The 18831-nt window shown below is 37.9% G+C and overlaps 1 protein-coding gene across 3 annotated transcripts in view; it reads right to left on the bottom strand.

The window, feature by feature from the left end:
- Positions 1-18831, bottom strand: part of VCAN (versican) — a 104620-nt gene that overhangs the window by 38296 nt on the left and 47493 nt on the right. For all 3 annotated transcript variants that reach the window (XM_072360342.1, XM_072360343.1, XM_072360344.1), the window contains exon 7: positions 12124-15303. In XM_072360342.1, coding sequence (XP_072216443.1) covers positions 12124-15303 — 3180 coding nt within the window. The remainder of the gene's footprint in view (positions 1-12123; positions 15304-18831) is intronic.

Raw genomic sequence — 18831 nt, 5'->3', positions numbered from 1 at the left:
CTTCCATTTCTCCTATAAAATGTTTAGTACTCCTCAAAGTATGGGGTCAAAACAGAATTCTTTCAACTGTAAAAAGCCCTCGGCTCCACTGAGGAGCAGAAGCAGAAGCAGTCTCCAGCAGTTTGAGGACTACAGCTTTCTGAAAGAAAGCCCAGTCAGTCCTACAGCAAAGTGTCATTCTCGATGAATATTTTGACTTAAAAGCATGCTGAAGGAGTGGAGAAGCAATTTGACAAAATGGCCGTTCAACAACAACAAAAATATATAAATTCTTATAAAGTTTCAAAAAACTGGGTATGTAGAATTACTTCCCCTCACCCACCCACCCCACACACCCTACTCCTCAAAAAAAAAAAGAAAAAAAAAAAAGTTACATTTAAAGTGGTACAGAATGCTTCTGTTTTACAGAAATAAAACACTCTGATAGTATCTTTTGGGCTCTTTGTTTCATAGAGGGTTGGCTTTTTTAAAATTATTATTATTATTCTTTTCATCTCATTTCAAAAGAAGTAAGATTTTGAAAAACAGACATTTCCTGCTGAAGGAAAATTCCAAGTGTCAGTCTACAATATATGCAATTTCTCTAACTTGTGCCATCTTGTAATATCATTAACCTACCTAAGCATGGTCAAAGTGCAGCAGTGCTCCAGGCATACCTCATCTCTCCCACCAGAAAAAGGTGGGAATGCTGCCAAGGAGCTGGTCTGAGGTGTTAAAGAAACATGGCTACTACAATACACACCTAAGTAAAAGACAACAAAGACAGGTCCAGAAATAATTAAACTTTTGATTATTTTAACCCTTTTATTCCCCATTAACACGGACAACATGTATGATGAGGTCTAGTTAAAGCCAGTTCTTGATTACTCTTCAGTCTAAACAAATAAAGGGTTTTATTTAAGTTCACTTATAAGTGCTCCCCAGTTAGGTATATATTTCTGAAAGTTTTCTTAACTCTGGCTCCCTTTCGAAAACTTCAAGGATGTAATCCACATTTCCACTGTGGATATTTGGTTGCTTTTTTGTTTTCCTTTCTAAATTTATTCAAAATTTATTTTTTGCTTTCCACCTGACAGTCAAAAGAGAAGTCACAATTCCTTAAATCTCATTAGTCATTAAAATAAAAAATAAAAAATAAAAAAAAAGAGAAGAAAAAATAAAAATCTACAAATTGAATAGAAATCATTCAAGCAAGTATCTGGAAGCAAATATTGGGAAGGAAAAGTTTGTGTGCATCTGGATGGGTAGGAGTTGAAAGCAATTCAAAGTGGGTGGTCAGCTTTGTCTACTCAAATTCACCATGCTGCTTTACCTTATTTGGGTACCTCTGTTTCACGTGAGATACAGCCCTGCTGAAAGCCTCATTATCAATTGCTGGCATGTTCTTAAGCTACAACCTTTTTCTGACTGCGCTATTCCATATGTTCACACTTGACTGAATTGTTGGCCATGACCAGAAACACCTGTGTAAAGGGTGTCACTCATCTGGACATCTGTTTTGCACAGGGCTCTGGACTGCATCGTTTTGCTTCAGCATCTCTGCCAAATTTTGGAGTAATAGACATGATGATGCAAAAACCATGTCAGAAATAAAGGAACTGTTTTATTATAAAAGAATATCATGAAACCTTTTGGCAGCCTGTGGCATTTCCTTCAGCCTCATTGCTTCCTGCTTTCCCCCCCTGACACAATGGTAAGCTTGTTAAGAAAAAACAGATTGAGTAAAATGTCAAGTTGTTAAAAACGACAGTTTTGTAGTGTCAAGTCTGAGCCCCTGCAAGTGCAGGATATACTTTCCTGGATTACGAGTGAGTATTTGCCGTACAATATCCTAAGGACAACTATTTTGTTCCCATTTCCTCTCTGCTCCAATATTTCATTAACAAAACTATGTTCCAGACAGCCATGTCTCACTCCTGAGCATCCTTCCAAAAATGACATTTTACTCTATGCCTATGGAGAAGACGCTTCTAAAACTCTGCAGGGCTAAGCAAACCCAAAACAAACCACTGGCAAGCACTACATCCTTTTATGCAGCTGAAATCCTAAACAAAGCAAAGATTCAAATTGTGCAGCCTGGATTAACCACTCTGCCTGTTACACATAAAAGTCCAACACTGGGGCAGACAGAAGACTTGGCTGGGAAAGGAAAGCAACTGCTCACCAAAACGTTAGCTTTGATCCCATGGGTACTCTTCCACAGTAAAGAAGGAAACAGGCCTTGCCCCTTGCTAACCTTCATTTACATGAGGGCAACCCCAAAATGCTTCTGTCGCTACACATTTGGAACAAGACAGAATCAATTCCATCCCTACTAATGTGGGAAGTAAGTGTCCCTTCCCAGCAAAAAAAATGACCTGTAGCCAAGAAAAATTTGGACCAACATCAAAATGTGACAACCACAGTGCTGAAGCAGATGTCCATGAGACATGAAATGCCCTGTAGTTAATGCTCAATCCCCTGGAAAACATCAACAATCTTTGGCTTTAGCAACAAACTTAGACTCCCTACTGTAGTAGTTCCCAATAAATTTAGGTTGATTTCATATTAACATAGTATAGTAACACGGGTTCTTTTTATGGAGTAGGCATGTGTTCAGTTTCACTTTCTTAGCCAGTGTCATTTGCTTCAAAGGTGAAAGTTTATGTGGAGAATTTCCTGAGGTTCAAGCTCTACAACAGCCACTGTACTTATACATACAGACACACACTTAGGTGAGTATGTCATACTATCCCACCTGATCTAACTCACACTGCTTTTTCTACAAAATATTGGAGTAGATTATACATATGTGCTGCCATTTACTGTGATGCTTCTCTGAAATTTTATCCCCTAACATCTCTCAAACACTTCATAAACACACTTACAGTTTAATCTCTGCACAAGCCTACTGGTCAAGTATGCAGCACTCAAAACTATGGTGAATCAGACACACTGTTTAGCTGCAGCCTCTGTTTCTTCTGGGGACAAATTTATAGCTGTTGCTTTTGTGACAAACCACATTCACCTATCTATTTTAAGGCTTGAATTTTATTCACTGAAATATGAGTAAGGCTTTTCTAGAGTAGTCTATTGTGAGCCATATCAATCTTGACCAAGACCTATATATGCTTGTGTTAGTACACTTATCTTTATAAAACCTTAAATGCAAATGCATGTTTTCAGATATTTAGAGTGATTGTACACATAGACAATGGCTTACTTGGCATGTGGATTTTTGTACATTTTATGCACTGAAAATTTACACAGAAGATGCAGAATAGATTCTGTAATCACAATTTCAATGGACTGTTCAGAGTATCATCTCTTGATGTGTGGGATAAACAAAAAGCCCTCACACACATGAGATTTATCTATAGGGGGGTTAATAGGCACGGTTGCTGTATGTATTACAAATCCAGAGCAGTTTGGGAATATACTAGACCCTCAGTTTTACCAATGTAAGACTGTACACAAACCTACTATTGCTGATAAAATATCTCAAATGTGATTCTTACTTTCAAAAATACTTTTAGGAAGAGTACGGTGTCATGCAGGTAAAAGCCTTTGAAAAACTAAATACTGAGCTTGATACACAATTCCTTTCTGAATCAACTTTGGGATGTCTTTGATCTTCACCCTTTTTTCCAATCTGCAGGAACATGTGCATAGCATGAGGTTCTAACTACAGAGGTCTTATCTGAAAGCAACCTCCAGCATATCTGTCAATAATCATCTAATTGCCCCCTAAACTCTCAGCTGGACCATACAACTTTTCCAAAGAACCTCTGGAATTTGCTTGTAATATTTAATGGTGACTCACTACAAGTCTGAATAGCAAATGCATGAACAATCCAGGAGTCATTTCAGTCACCAACTGACTAAGAAGAAAAAAAGAAAGAAAGAAAAAAGAAACAAACAAACAAAAAGAATAGGTAAAATCCCACAGTAAGTTCTTAAATTAAAAGAATGTCATTCTGTGTACATATAGGTATATCCCTTATATTTTGGCACAGAACTACATCAAGTATGTGGAAATTCTCCTTCAAATGCCAAAAAAGTCCAACTTGAAACTATGAAACTCTCACTGCATGTTGAAAGATCAAAAGATTACAGTTAAAAAAATTAAAAAAAAAAAAAAAAAAAAAAGTGCTCAAATAGAGCAAAGGCTTCTGAAAGACAAAATCAATCCCAAAGAAGACAAAACTTCCAACTCCTTCTCAGGAAGGGGAGGAGAAATTTCAGCTCTAATCATTAATGGAGAGAAATGTCCATATGATTTTTGATGCAGAATTATCCTCACTGAAGCAATTACAGTAATACAAGACTGGTCAGACAAGTCCTCAACAATTCAGCAAGCAGTCTTTTTTTAATAAAAGTGAGTTACCCCAAAGAACAAGACGGATGACTTCAACTCCATGTTCCCAAAGGCTACAGAAAATATGTAGCAGACACTCTAAACACATCCTGACTTGTGCCAGGAAATAATTCACAAACCTCTTGAAAGAAACCAGTGGGCATTATGTATAATATTGATCAAATTTATCATGTAAACACTAACAAAAATAAGGTGATAGAAAAGGCTAGCTGGATCAGCAGGAGTGAATTCAATCATTACATCTAAAATTTTCCAAATAAAACAAAACAAAACAAAAACAAACAGAAAAAAAAAGCAGTAAAAAAAGAGCACTGAAAACTATGCACTAGAAGGAAAGAATACTGCAAACACTTTTCGAGTGCTATTATCAGATTTAAAATACGAAGTGATCTATCTTAAAGGAATGATTTTCTATTAACAGCTTTATTATTTGAAGCACTTACAAAAACATCTTTATTTATGTTTCTGGGACCATATTCTGTATTCACTCAGTGTTTCACTGTATCCTGTTAACGTTTCATGTAAAGCAAAACAGTATAGATAATGTTTTCTGAAAATGGCAAAAAAGGTGATATCCACATTGTAAGTAGTAAGATTTCTTACAAAGACTTTGGAACAATCACCTTCCTTAAAAATAAATAAATAAATAAAATAAAAAAGAATCACATTGTAGATGTAGTTTCCATGTAAATGACAGTTCATCTTTTCGGCCAAAGGATTTTTAAAGACTTTCTTCTCATGTAAACAAAACTCCTAAAGGGATTCTTCTTCCTTTATAGGAGATGTATGAAAAACTGCATTGTACCTATGAATAAAATTCCTTCATTTGTCTCATGAATAAACAAAGAGCTACAGGAAAGTTAGAAATGTGTAATCCCTATGTCTAGGACTGAGACGTTTCCTTGGAAACAATGCAAAAACAGCAGGGAATGTGTATGCATCCTCTGAGCAGTATTTAATGTGAGGGCAGTGTTTCTTGTATCTATGGAAGTCTATAAAGGAATGTGAAAAAGAAATCATTGCTCTTTAATAAGACTGCAGGAAGAGCCAGAAATACTGGCTTAAAAACTTCTTATTAATTCACAGTCTTAGTTTTTTGTGAAAACTGAATATCAAGTTTCAGCACCGTTGCATATGGAGCTGCTATTTTCAGAGTATAAAAGACTTTTTTTTTAACTGTTATTTGTTTGCTAGTAGCTTCTCTCATGCCAGGCATCCTTGCTGGTGCCTTTTAAGTATGATTTATATGTGACAGTGCCCAACTTAAGAGCACTTCTTAAAACATCCTTCACGGCACAACATGAATATTCTAATACAGAGAAATTCTTTCTGGTATAATTAAGTAACAGGTCTATCAGTTAGGATTAAATATGTTGCTTTAAGTCCCTACAGAACAAGTGTCTTTTGAAGTAAAAAATAACTAATTATAGAACAAAAGAGAAGCTCTGAATGTTATAAAGACATTCAGTTACCTACTGTTCCCTAAACAATTCTGGTCTCAGTCACCTCACTGGAATTATTGCGGTGAAATTACACAGGGGAAGATGATATCAGAATCTGTCCATGTTTATTGCTATTTGACCTGAATTACTCTAAAGAAAATGAAAATTTGGCTGCCTGTATAATACATTTTACAAGATACGGATAATTCAGTCATTCAGGCTATGAAAGTTATTTGAGTAGCTATCTAATACTGACAAACCTGTTTCATTCAGAATATGTTTCAAAACCACTAGGTGTTTTTTCTTTCTGAGCTGAACAAACAAACCCAGAGCTCAAAACAAAGCACTACTAAGAAAGACTAGATTAATAATTCATCAAATGAAATAAAACCATGCCCACTGACTGCTTCTAACAGCAGGGAATGTGACAAAGTCTGGGGCTAGTGAAGGCCAGCAGCCACCATAGCCTTACTGTCAGCTGGAACGTTACAGTTACTAAGCAGGCAAGACCAGATTCCATTAAATAAATAGGAGGCTTTGCATTTAATAAGATAGGAAGTTGGGTCAGTCCAAGTGAAGTCACCTTACTATTGCTCCAACATCCCCTCAGTAATGAGCTTAGCTCAGCACAGGACCAAGAGAACCATGGCCACAGAATATCACATCAGAAGAGCAGCGCTTAAAAATAAAATGGCATTCTGCTCACCATGATGCTCAGGCACATCTTCAGTTCTCTTTCTCTTAAATGCACAACTGATATCAGGAATCACACAGTTGCTAAGAAAGCTAAACAACCTGTGCAAGCGGGATGTTCTATCTATACATGTTTGAGTGTGTTAGCAGGCACTGCATAAAGCAGAACACTTTATGCGGGCCAGCATTTTTTTCTTTACAATAAGCTTTGATTTGATTCCCTAGCATAAACAATGTCTCAGTAGCATATATCTATCATTTGCAGGAGGACATAAATTATTTCAGCACATAAATGACACAGTCTCTTCTCCCTCAGCAGAACTCTCAAACACAACTATTATTATGTTAATAATTTCTGAAAAGTACACCAAAAGTTGCACGTAGCACACGTTCACCTACTACAAAGAACAGTGACCAGGTAGGTATTTGCCACTAGGCATAAATAAAACAACTTAAAAGAGAATAATGTGGGCACAGGTGAAGACAGCTACAAGTGCAGATGCTGCAAGCTTCTAAAATGGCTCCATCAAATGTGAGGTTCCACATGCAGAAACCTAGGAGCCATGTAGTCCTGCTTCTCCACACCATCACCCAGCACCATCACAACAGCCCTGAGCAGTAGAGCCTGCTCCTTGCAGGCTCCCACAGCATTTCCACTCTCCCCTCAGTAATGAGAAAAATGAAGGCTGAAAGGGGACATGGTTATTCTCTGTGACTGAACAGAGAAATAAAAGTACCAAGGGATAAGTGTCAAGAAGAAAAAGGACCTATTCAAGCTAAAGACAATGCTGGCAAGAATAAACATGGGTTTGAATTCGCCAAGAAACAATTCAGGCTAGATGTTAGAATCAGACTTAAGGGGAGCCACAATGATCTGGGACAGCGGTCCAGAGGGAGCAGGGAAGACAAACGGATTAAATGAATTTTAAGATGGACCTGCAAAGACCCTATTCTGCCTCCTCTGTTCAGCTTTATGACTATGACTCATTAATATCTTGCATTCTACAGTACTTCTTTTCCTTCAAATTTCACAATATTCTTACACTTCTAAGAAAGAAATATGCACGTCAGGGCATTACATGTTGGAACACAAAGGTTTGTAACCCTCTTTCCATAAAATTCCTTAACTACAAAGCACAAGTTTCTGCAATTTCATTTTGCTCAAAGCTGGAGGGGACAAGAAACCAGACGGAGTTGGTGTGAGTCCCAGGGTCCAATAAGCACTTTGAAACACATTCGCTAAGCAAAGACTTTTAAATGTCTCCAAAAAATGCAGGTGTGCAAATTACTCCTGATACAGACAGGAGTTATGTTTCCAGTATCACTGTTAAACAACACCCCCACAAGCATTTTTCAGCTCATAAAATCTTTATGAGCTGAAAAGTTCCTTCAGGTTTTTTTTCCTTTTATTCCCAGCTGCTGATACACTACCTTCCAGTAACAGCACCAGTGCTCACCACTGCAACAGGTAGCAGAGCAATGAGGAGATAAAGGACACAAAGGGACAAGACTTCCCTCTGTGCCTTGAGAGAGATGATTCCCTTGTCCTATCCTGTGTAATGAAGAAGTGCTCATGTAGTCAGACACCAGGGTGAGAGCCACTTTGCTATGCCACCGTGCAGCAGGAACAGCCTGCTGCTTCATAAAGGAGAATGAAGTTCCAGGCTTTCTCCATCATGAAACATCTGTGTGATTCTCTTTATAAGAACAACAGAGGAATATTTCCCTGAACACAAATATATTTTACTCATTAACTGGAACACCTGATCCAGATATAGCCATGTACCATGGCCCATCAGAAACACCATGCCTTATATTCCTCTCAAATCTGTTCACCCGCTTCAGACGTGCTCTTGTGGAAGTGCATGTATTGCTTATACATGACAATTTCTCACTGAAAGGTGACGTATTCTCATACAAACAAGTTGTTTAATCCATCCAGCAATGCATTCTTTCCTGTCAGCATTTGAGTATATTTATCAGAATTTAAGCTAATGAGGATGACCTTCCAGCAGGTCCCTAAATTAACTCTGCTTCCATAGTTAAATTTAATTATCCAAAAGTAACTGAAACCTCCTTAGAGGAATTTTTAATGGATTGCAAACATGCATTTTAAAAGCTAGGAGAAGTCAACTCTTGGATGGCATGAGAAAAGAAGGCCTCTAGAAAAACTGTTCCTGGGTGGCTGGTTCAATAAATTCAATGACCTATTTTATTCAAAATCAGAAATATCTGACTTACATACAGTACCACTACAAATTATTCTGGGATGGTGAAAGAGAGTCTGAAATTCTTGTCAGTAGATTCAATAGACTTTAACACCACCAGCATTCAAAGTCTTTAAAGTGCAGCTTGAGTCTACAATAATAATAAAGAACCATATCCTCCACATTCCATACATCCACAACACATTCCATGCATCTACAACACATTCCAGACAAGGACTTCAAAGCACCTCAGTGAAGGTGATGTCACTTTAGCAAGGCCTTGAGATCAAGTAGAAAGGCACAAGAAATTCTCTCTCTTTCTCCTTCCCATCCCTGAGTGTGGCCATGGAAATACTCCTCACTTCAATGGGTAAAGGAGAGATGCCCATGGCCTCCTTATAGCCCTTGGGGTGAGTCCTCTTCTAGAAGGAGTGTGAAATATTTCCCATGGCTCACAAAGCCAACAGTACCTCCAGAGAAATATTGTTATGACTACGCTACAGATAGTAAACAGAGCTCAAGGGAGCACTATTTAGCTGTTAGTACAATAGTATGATTATACTGCAGTTATGTAGTTAGGGAACCAAATGTGATAGTGTATTTTCATCGAGCACTCCTTCTGGAGAAAGCTGAACAGCAACAAGGTGAAGAATGATTTTTTTTTTTTAAATTAATCCCATATATATTCCCAGCACTTGGGCACACACAAGAAGAAAAATACCACATTTCACAACAGCTGTTGTTTGAATGGTCTGGTAAAAAAAAATTGTCATTTCTTAATATATACTTCTGGATACTGATTTTAAAATCATAAGGACCTTTTCTGATAACCTCCACTGATTATGTTACTTAAGAATGCTAAACTATATTGCCTTGTAATGAATGTCAAAGCAAAGAAGGAAAAACTCTTGTTTTACAAGCAACAGATAGTGAAAAATATGTCTTGCTATCATTTAGCTGAGAACAAAACATCAGAGGTACAATTTACGTAGCTTGAGTATGACTGCAGATCAATTTTCAGACAAACAATGAAAGAATAAGAAGTTGAACTGTGTCCGAGTGAAGAGCATATGTTAGTAATACTGCCAAATTCATTCCTCTTTAGCACCTCCTATATACATTTTCTTCAGTACAAAGAAACGTTAATGGACTGCAGAACAATGAAGTGAAACTGGGCTTGGCAGTCTGTTTCAAACAGTCTCTCATTTCTGGAGAAAGAAAAGAAAGCCCTAAACCATTCCCTCAGACAAAACAAATCTTTGGCAGCTCTGACTTAACTTGTTCTAAGTAGGTATGGGGTGGCTTTTCTCTCTGATTATCTAAATTACCACTGTCACATAGAAAAATAAAGAAAGTTCCTTCTTGTCCTTTCACTGGATATGTGATAATTCCTATTATGTTTAAGCAAAATGAAGGTACTGACATACTATATTAGGAAGTGTTTGTTTTTTTTTTCCTACGCTGATAGACTACATCACTCCTAAGGGCAGAATTTCAAGGCTGTGAACTTTAATTCAGCATATAATCATCAAAATTATGCACACATATAACTAGAAAAATGTTTGTGAAGACCCAAAAGTTAAACACCAAATAAAGTTGCTTCTGAGGACTGCATTGCCCCAGTGAAAGAAATCACATCTGCGCACTGATCTGCTGTTCCTTAGATAGCCCAGAAATTAGGAATTGGACTAATTCCCACACACTCCATTCCGAAGAAGTATAGAACAAGACTCTCCAAGGGAGACAGAGAAAAATCCTGAATCATACACTGTTGCCACTGTCCGAAGAGAACAAGATTCCACACAGTGCCAAACCATCCTACTTCTTCCCATCCACCTGGAACACATAGCTGCCTGAATACATCTACTCAATTGCACAACGAACTACTGCATAAATCAGCAATGGAACAGAGAAAATGGTTTAACTACTACACACCCCAACTATTAACTATTAATCAGGATTATCCAAACTTCCTAAGGTATAAAAATATATAACTTAACTCTAGTCTTGAGGAATTCCATTCTGACTTACCGGTCTTGTCTCATTCAGTTGAGATTTCCAAGACACTGGCAACAACCATAGCTTCAGTTAAGATAATGGTAATATATCATTGAAACAAAAGTAGTGTTTAAATTTTAAAACAACTATTATTTTCTGAAACATGTTAAGTCACTGCTGATATGACTTGCGTAGTTTTATGTCTATTAAATAAAAAGTACAGTAACAACCACAAAGTAAATAAAGATACCAAGTCTACTGGGGAAGTCAAATAACAATAAAGCACATTTCAAGGGATCTACTGCTACCTCTTGATTTTTAAATACAATTCTACCAAGCATAAACCTGATAAAACCAGTCTTCTAGACTTCCACAAATTATGATTTCTGTTGGATACACTGCTCAAAATACAAACGTTATGGCAAAGAACCAATGAGAAACAGTTTCTTGCGTAATCACTCAAAAGCATCACATACAGTTAAGCTATAAAAGAGATAGAATTGATTTTTGCTGTTTCTGTTGAGAAGAAAATAATAATAATTAAACAGAATGCAAACCGAACCTACTATATATTTGAGAGTTTTCCTTTTTATCAGTCATTCTACATTTAATTTTTAAAAATAAAGTTTTAGCAAGGCTCCTTAAATAATGTTCACTTTATAGGCTTCTTTAGTGTAAAACAGCTTTCAACTTCTGAATTATGGAGACATATTCTTAACAAAACTAAAGAGTTCATTGCTATTTCAGAAACTTCTGTTCTGGATACCCATGGAATTGAAGCTGCATACACATGTACGATGTCATCAGCTAAAAAAATAGAATGAAATTGCACAAATTGCATCAATTTACATCTCAGATTCTGTAAAACTGGCAGAAAAAAATCTAAGAAAACTTCTAAAAACTCTTCTCTAAAATCACAGGAGATCCATCTTAGGACACAGCAGGATGCAGTAGCCTTTTTTAGCTGACTACATGTACATGGCATTGTTAATTGCTACAGACTAATGGAATGTTAAAATAATCTAGTGCTTTGTTTAGGGCTAGTAATGCATGGAATGGAAGCTGTGAAATTAAAATGCTTGTTTCACAGATAGCTGAAGTTAAATCAGTGACGTGACAACATTAAATAAGAAAATTGGAATATAACCACCATTAATCTTAGTAGGAAGTATAACAGTTCAATATTAATCTCACATAGAAATTAACCTCACCTGAAAGCACATATATAATACTTTTCCAATCATTTTGAATTGATAGAAAAATAGACCTACCAAAACTTAGCAAACTGTTGTCTAGATAAAACTTGTGCTTTGCATGTTGCCGTGATCCGAGTAGCACTTCCTGTATATTCTAAAAGTGTCACACCAGCCTGTTACGATACACTGTCCATCACGATGGATTGCAGGTCTAAAAGGCAAAATCTTACCTGTATCATTGCCTGTGATTTGAATAACATACAATCTTATGTCAGTTCCACTATCAGGGTGTGAAGTAGGAGACACCTCTTGTGGTTGTAAGGCCTCTGTGGCCTCCATCACTGTGGGTGGTGCAGTAGGCTGTGCAACTGCAGTAGCAGTTGATGACGTGAAATACTCCTTATCAATTTCTGGTTCTACCATCTTTCCTGTCAGATCATCTTCGGCAGTGGCTTTGCTCGGAGAAACAGATTCATCAATTACTATGATGTCACTGCTTGTTACCTCCTCATCTTCCCCAGGAATAATACGTGGTGACTTTGGAGAAACAGAAGGTTTGGATGCTGATGTGGGCTGAATTTTGTCTACAGCACTAATAGATGATGTAGTTACATCACTAAGAACAGTTGTTTTATCTGTTGTCTTAGAAAGAACTGTTTTGACTTCATCCATATCTTCTGATATTCCTGAACCTTCTGGAGTTTGACTTGAAGAAGCTCCCAAAGTCAGAAGACTAATGCTTCCCACAGTAGAAGGACTACTCAGCATATTATGGGTGGGCAATACAGAATCCCAACTTCCTACATCTCTGTCTTCTTCCTTTGTGGTGGTTCCTTTGCTTTCATAGACTTTTGCTTGTGTACCAAACGTTACAGGCATCTCTTCTGTAATCTTCTCGTCTTGGTCAGTAGCGGTCTCAGCTTTGGGAGTCACTGTGAAATGCAAAATCCTGGTGCTTTTTTCAACAGGCCCAGAAACTTGTCCATATTCTGTAAGCATTAATGTAGGCACTGAGAATTCTGTTGCTGGATACATCTCATCATAGGCTGAACCCATCTCGTCGTGCTTTTCATGAGTGCTTGTTTGAGATGATTCAAATCCTGTTGTTGTCTTCTGTTCATGCATTTGGACAGATGACACAGGTAAGGCAGACCCTGTGACAGTACCTAGCTCCCTGTCTTGATCTTCTGTGGAAAGATCCTTTGGAAACACTTCACTACCTTTTGCACTTGTTGCTTCAGTGTGAATTATACTGTCAAAAGAAGTCTGATCAGTAACCTGCACCTCTCCAATGTTCTCACTACCTACAGTAACTGGAACTAGGGAAGTATCACGTTCTCTCTGTGTAACTGTAGTCTCTGTCTCTGCTATATCTGTAAACTTAAAGGGTTCCTTTGTTTCTCCTAAGTCAACAGATGGTTCTTCTCTCTCCTGAAGTGTTGCCACTGACTCCTTCTCAGTGGATGTCACACTGCCTGTCCAACTTTCTTCCGTCACTGTGTATTTTGAGATCTCCATCTCTGTAGAGACTTCATCTTCAGCAGAGGTTGATGGTGATTTCTCACCAGCCTTCCTTTGTTCACCTTCTGGGGTAGAAAGGGTCATTTTCAAAACATACCCTGATGTTTCATCTGCTTCACGATTAGTCACCTCCAGGACAGTGGGTACAGCAGTTGGTAACACAGTACCACTTGAGGAGCTAAACAATTTCATTGTTGCACTACTTTCATCCACTAATATTCCAGATACAGTAAACTTTTCCAAACCTAAAGAGCTGCTTGTATTGAAGACATCTGTAGTACCTTTACTCTGATCCAAATCAGCTGATACAGCCTCTTCATCACTTTTTGTTTCTGCTGTCTCCATGCTTGTTGTGGTTTCATCCATGACTGCTGAAACTGGAGCTCCTGGATGCTTTGTGTATTCTATAATTTGCCCTGGAGATGATGTAGGCTCCATTCCAGAGATACTATCTTCAGTGTCTAACTCAATTCTCTTAGTATGAGACGTTTCTTCTGTCATGTAGCCCTGATCCTTATCTGTCTGCAGCCACATGTCAGAATCTGGAGGAGTGTTTGTGAACTTCTCACTTCCAAGAGATCCCTCAGATCCTGCTGTAACAGAAGCAGGAACAACAGTTGTGACAAAAGGGACTTTATCATCTATTGTTCTCACTTCTGGCTCCTTTGTTTTTTCATGCTTTTCTAAAATAGCTGATCCTTCTGTGTGCTGAGATGAGTGAAAAACAGACGTGATGCCTTCTTCAGACTTTTGTGGGGCAATGGTACCTTCTGTCAGAGCAGTGACCTCAGATCCTGTCTCATTGGCAGTGAATGCAGAAAAGGATATAGGTATTCCAGATGACGTGGAGTGATGCACATCTTTTAAGTCCTCTCTGCTTCCCTCAGCCGATGCCTCATTATCAAACACAGTTGCAGAAGAACTGAATTTTATGAATGGAGTTGACTCATCTATAGTAGAAGATTGTCCAGTGGTTACCGCAAACTCATCTACGAGTGTCTCTGATACAGGAGGCACATCTGATTCTGGGATGCTAACCAGAGCCATGTCAGAAACTCTATCAGGCATAACGGTGTACATGCTCTCTCTTCCCTCCCCCTCTGTAGTAAGATCATACTGATCAGTGAACAAAGCCTTAGGGATTACAACAGTTGTAAGTTTCTTGTCAGATTTTGCTTCCATTGAATTTTTTGTGGGTTCTTTTGTTGAGTGAGAACCAAGGTACAGATTTTCTTTTGTTAGTGAAACTGAAGTCCCTGTCCTGGGTAACTCTCTCTGAGAAGCTGGTACCAAGCTATCTGTAGCTGTCATCACAGGACCCACTTCTATTTGTTCAGTCTGATTATCAGCATCATGTTTTTGTGTATCTCCTGTTTCAATATCTTCCCATGAACCAGTGGAACTCTTAGCTACAGCTGTGCTATCCTGAAAAACTACAGAGGTCAAGAAAGCGTCCTCAGTGCTTTCAGACCTACCTTGTTCCTCGGACAACTCTGCTTCAGAGTAAGTGTGGTCCACTTCCAAAGCTGCAGATGTGCTCTCTGTTAACCTAGGTGAAACATCATATTCAGTCCTTCCCAGCGTATCATAAGGGCTTATTTCACCATCTGTGACAGTCTGAGGTAAAAGGGTGGTTAACTTAATGTTCTCCATAAGCACTTCCATTTCCCTTTTCTCCTCAGCCACTTCAGTAGTCATTTTTGTATCTTCAGTTTCTAGGGTTGCTTCCTCCCACGCAGGGACCTTTGTTCTGGTGACAGCCACTTCAGTAACTGAACTCTCAAAAACAGAAGGTTTAAGAGTAACTTTAGCAGATGATAGTTTCACACCGTCAGTTTTCAGAGTTGTAACCAGCTTAATGGTTGTAGGCTCTGACACAACTTTTTTACCTTAAAAAAAAAAAAAAAATGGGGGGAAAGAGAGAATAAAGAAAAGTTAAGGAATCATTCAGTAAGATTACAAACATTTTCAACTAGTTCACATGTTCCTAGAAGAAATCACATGTTACGCTGAGAAATAAGTATAGAGGCAAAAAATCTTTAGACAACTGTTGAGCATAGGGCTGAGCTTTGAGTGATATAAATATTGTATTAAAGTTGCAAGTAACTCAGTGTCAGATGAAATGAGAACAGGAACAGTATGCTTTGTAGCTGTTATTTATATAATTACCCCTGGGTGTCCTATACAAGTATCCATTTGACAGCTAAGTACTGATCAGGAAATACAGAAGTTTATTTCACAATGTCATAGATGGGTGGTGCTGCAAATCTGCAGGTTTTCTTCAAAGCTTACTATAGCATACAACTCAAATGCATAAGGGGACTGAAACAGCACTTCAGTTTATTTTCAGCACATAATTACTGATTGCAAAAGGGAGTCCTCACAGGAGAGCATGCTTGAGCAACAGGAACAAATATGCCATCAGAAAATACTGTATTAAGATGCTGAAAGAACTGCTGCACTGCTTTAAATTACACTGAGAGGAATTCTGATTATGGGGAAAGGTAAGAAAAGTAAGCCATAAGACTGTAAACCTAGTGCTATGATGACATTGATCTCTGGAAAACACTTCAAAGATATAACTTTGAACTTCCTTCACAGACAAAAGTGCTTCTATGGAAGTGCTGTACATGGAAAAGCGGAGTGTTGAAACTCCCAAATGATGTGAGCAGTAAGGGAGCAGCTATGCTGGACAGCTAACTAGGCACAAATAACAATACGTCTTTCCAATGAATCAAACTGATGATTTAAATGATCATGGTGCCATTTTTCTACCCAATCCTGCCACAGACTGCTACCTTACAGAGCAGGAAATGCACCATTCTACTGCAAAGTCAGGTACTGGAATTTAAACTCTTGAAAAAGGTGAATTTGTGCTCAGAAAGCAAGATTTACTCAGGAAAAGTCCTAGGTAGATAAATCTCCCCCTCTTCCAGTTCTTCTAGGTCAACAATCTTCAGAAGAGCAACAGGAATAGAGAGGCCAAAGATGTGGAAGTCATAAATCAGTGCTGCTCATTTCCAAGTGACAAAGAGTCAGAAACTTTGGATGGATGCCAGCTAGGAACAAAGTATGGTGATTTGCATCACACCAAGCATAAGGAGAATGCATTAAATAGATTGCATACTGAGAACTAGCAACTTACCACAGGCATTACTAGACATTTGGCGTCTTTCAAAAGAAAATACTGCTAAACATCTATTTGAGCAAAGAAATCTATTCCTCCAACACGCAAATATCAATTCAGATGAAATATTTTGTGACTCAATCCTGAAACCAGAAGGTTCTTATTACTGCTGCGAGACAGTAAAAGAGAAAAGGAAGCTCTACCCAGTGTAAGGGAAGAATACCAGTAACTTATTAGGGGAAAAGTGTATTCTGAAACTGGATTTTTTCTGCCTGGCACAGAGATGAAGATGATCCGGATAATGACCTGGGACTTCAGTAACACTGGAAAAATTAAAGGAGTTAAGAGTATGCAAAAATAACAGAATGTAAACAAGGGAAAAATACTTAGGAAGGCTCAACTCTAGCCAGATATATTTGTATTGTGACAGTTATACTCAAGCAAACCCAGTATGTATGCACAGATCAGTTACTTTCACACAGCTATGACTAGGGTAAGCCTTTGATACTGAATATGTGGATTCCGCCTGTGCAAGTGGAGGTCATGCAAATATTTGTTTAGTTTCACACACCAAACTTTGAAAACGTCACCTCTGCAAAAGAGCTATTTGATCTACCTCGAAGGAGGCAGAAGCTGCTTGCCAGATGCTGGCTGCTTAGAATATCTAGGTGGATTTACAGAGCAGAGGAATGAGGAAAAAGAACTGATATTTCAGCTTTCTTGAAGAAGTGAAAGTGAAAAATAGTGAGGGTGAAAACACAGGACACTGCTATGTTTAAAATGATGTTCTTTGCCAGCAGAAACAGGAATAGATTTAGTCTCTATCATATAGCTAATCATTTGTGTTTGTGTGGCTTTATACAAAAGATTTAGCCACTTACATACATTTTTGTAGGCCAAAGTTGAGCAGTTGAACAAGTAGGAGCAAAATTCTTGAAAGCTCACTAAGTAAAGCATAGCCTCAATTCCAGTGGTTTTTGAGTTCCAGGGTACTACGACCTGAAGAGGATACTTACTATTTGTTTCAGTACCTATGATTTTTGAATGTGAGATGTTGCTCCCAAAAATCAACAACGTAAAAAGTACTATGCCTTACAGTGTTTTTCATCACTGAGTGTACAGGGTGGTCTAAAGCATGAAGTTTCTCTTCATAAGCAGGAAGTGAAAAGTAAATTAGAACAGCTCTGCTCAGTGGCAGCAACTAATTGCTATGCTGACACCAAGGAACCCACAGATCTGTCACAAAGCTCTTCAGTACAAAAAAAGTGGGAAGCACACAGCATAGTCCCACATTATCCCTTTCAACCACAGGATGCATTTCCTTAATGGAGGCTGAATTTGTTTTGCAGCAAATATCATCAATTCAGTGCCCAATTACTCTCCTTTAAGAGCCAATTAAGAGCTCTCTTTGAAAGAATATCATTATCGAATACTCCCTTATAAAGCTAGATAAAAATGAGGAAATGGAAGCTGGTTCTATAGACAGTGAAGTGAAAAGTTCCTTCCTCTGCAACTGGGAAATTTAAGTAACTTTCTGATCTTTGGCAAGTGCCAAAAGATCATAGATTTGTGCCCAAAATGAAGTTACTTTTTGTTCCCTATATTATATTATCTACTTATCATGACAAAATCAGTACACAGGCAGTAAATTTGACCAAATACTAGGTGCATTTGCTTCTGCAAATGTGAATTCACATACTGCTATAAGAAAACATGCATGTTTTTATATATATATGTTTAACAATTAATCAATGACCAGCCAAACTTCCTCTTTTACAAGACATGCAATTGCCAGCATACAAAGGGTAGTTCTGGTTTAAATAAACTTCAGGGCCTCTAAAATTGTCTTATCATAAATGTGATATATAAGGCTTTCCATGCACATTATTCAGGTTCACAGACTTTTGAGTTTGTGTTTTGAGTTTCTTCATGGAGAAATCTATTAGTGGATTTTTTTTTTTGTTGTTGTTGTTTTTTGTTTGTTTGTTTGTTTGTTTGTTTCCCTTTCTTTCTGTGGGAAAATAGAAAACCAAAGAGAAGGTTGCCTTTTTAGAAGACTGAGCATCAGTTTGAATTGTTGCCCTCTCCACCCAGATGTTTTGTATTACTGTCCTCCTTGCGTCATGCATGCAATATGCTATCTCCTCTGTCCTTCTTATGCAAGACATGAGGCAGATTTTCCTAATAAAATTCATGAACATATTAGCAGCAAGAAAGCAAATTATCTCACCAACAGCTGTTCATATAAAAGACTATCTTTCAGGTTTTTAATCAATTCATTTTATATTGA

The sequence above is a fragment of the Excalfactoria chinensis genome, chromosome Z (assembly GCF_039878825.1).
Source record: "Excalfactoria chinensis isolate bCotChi1 chromosome Z, bCotChi1.hap2, whole genome shotgun sequence".
Lineage (NCBI taxonomy): Eukaryota > Metazoa > Chordata > Aves > Galliformes > Phasianidae > Excalfactoria > Excalfactoria chinensis.
This window is presented reverse-complemented; position numbering and strand designations above follow the sequence as displayed.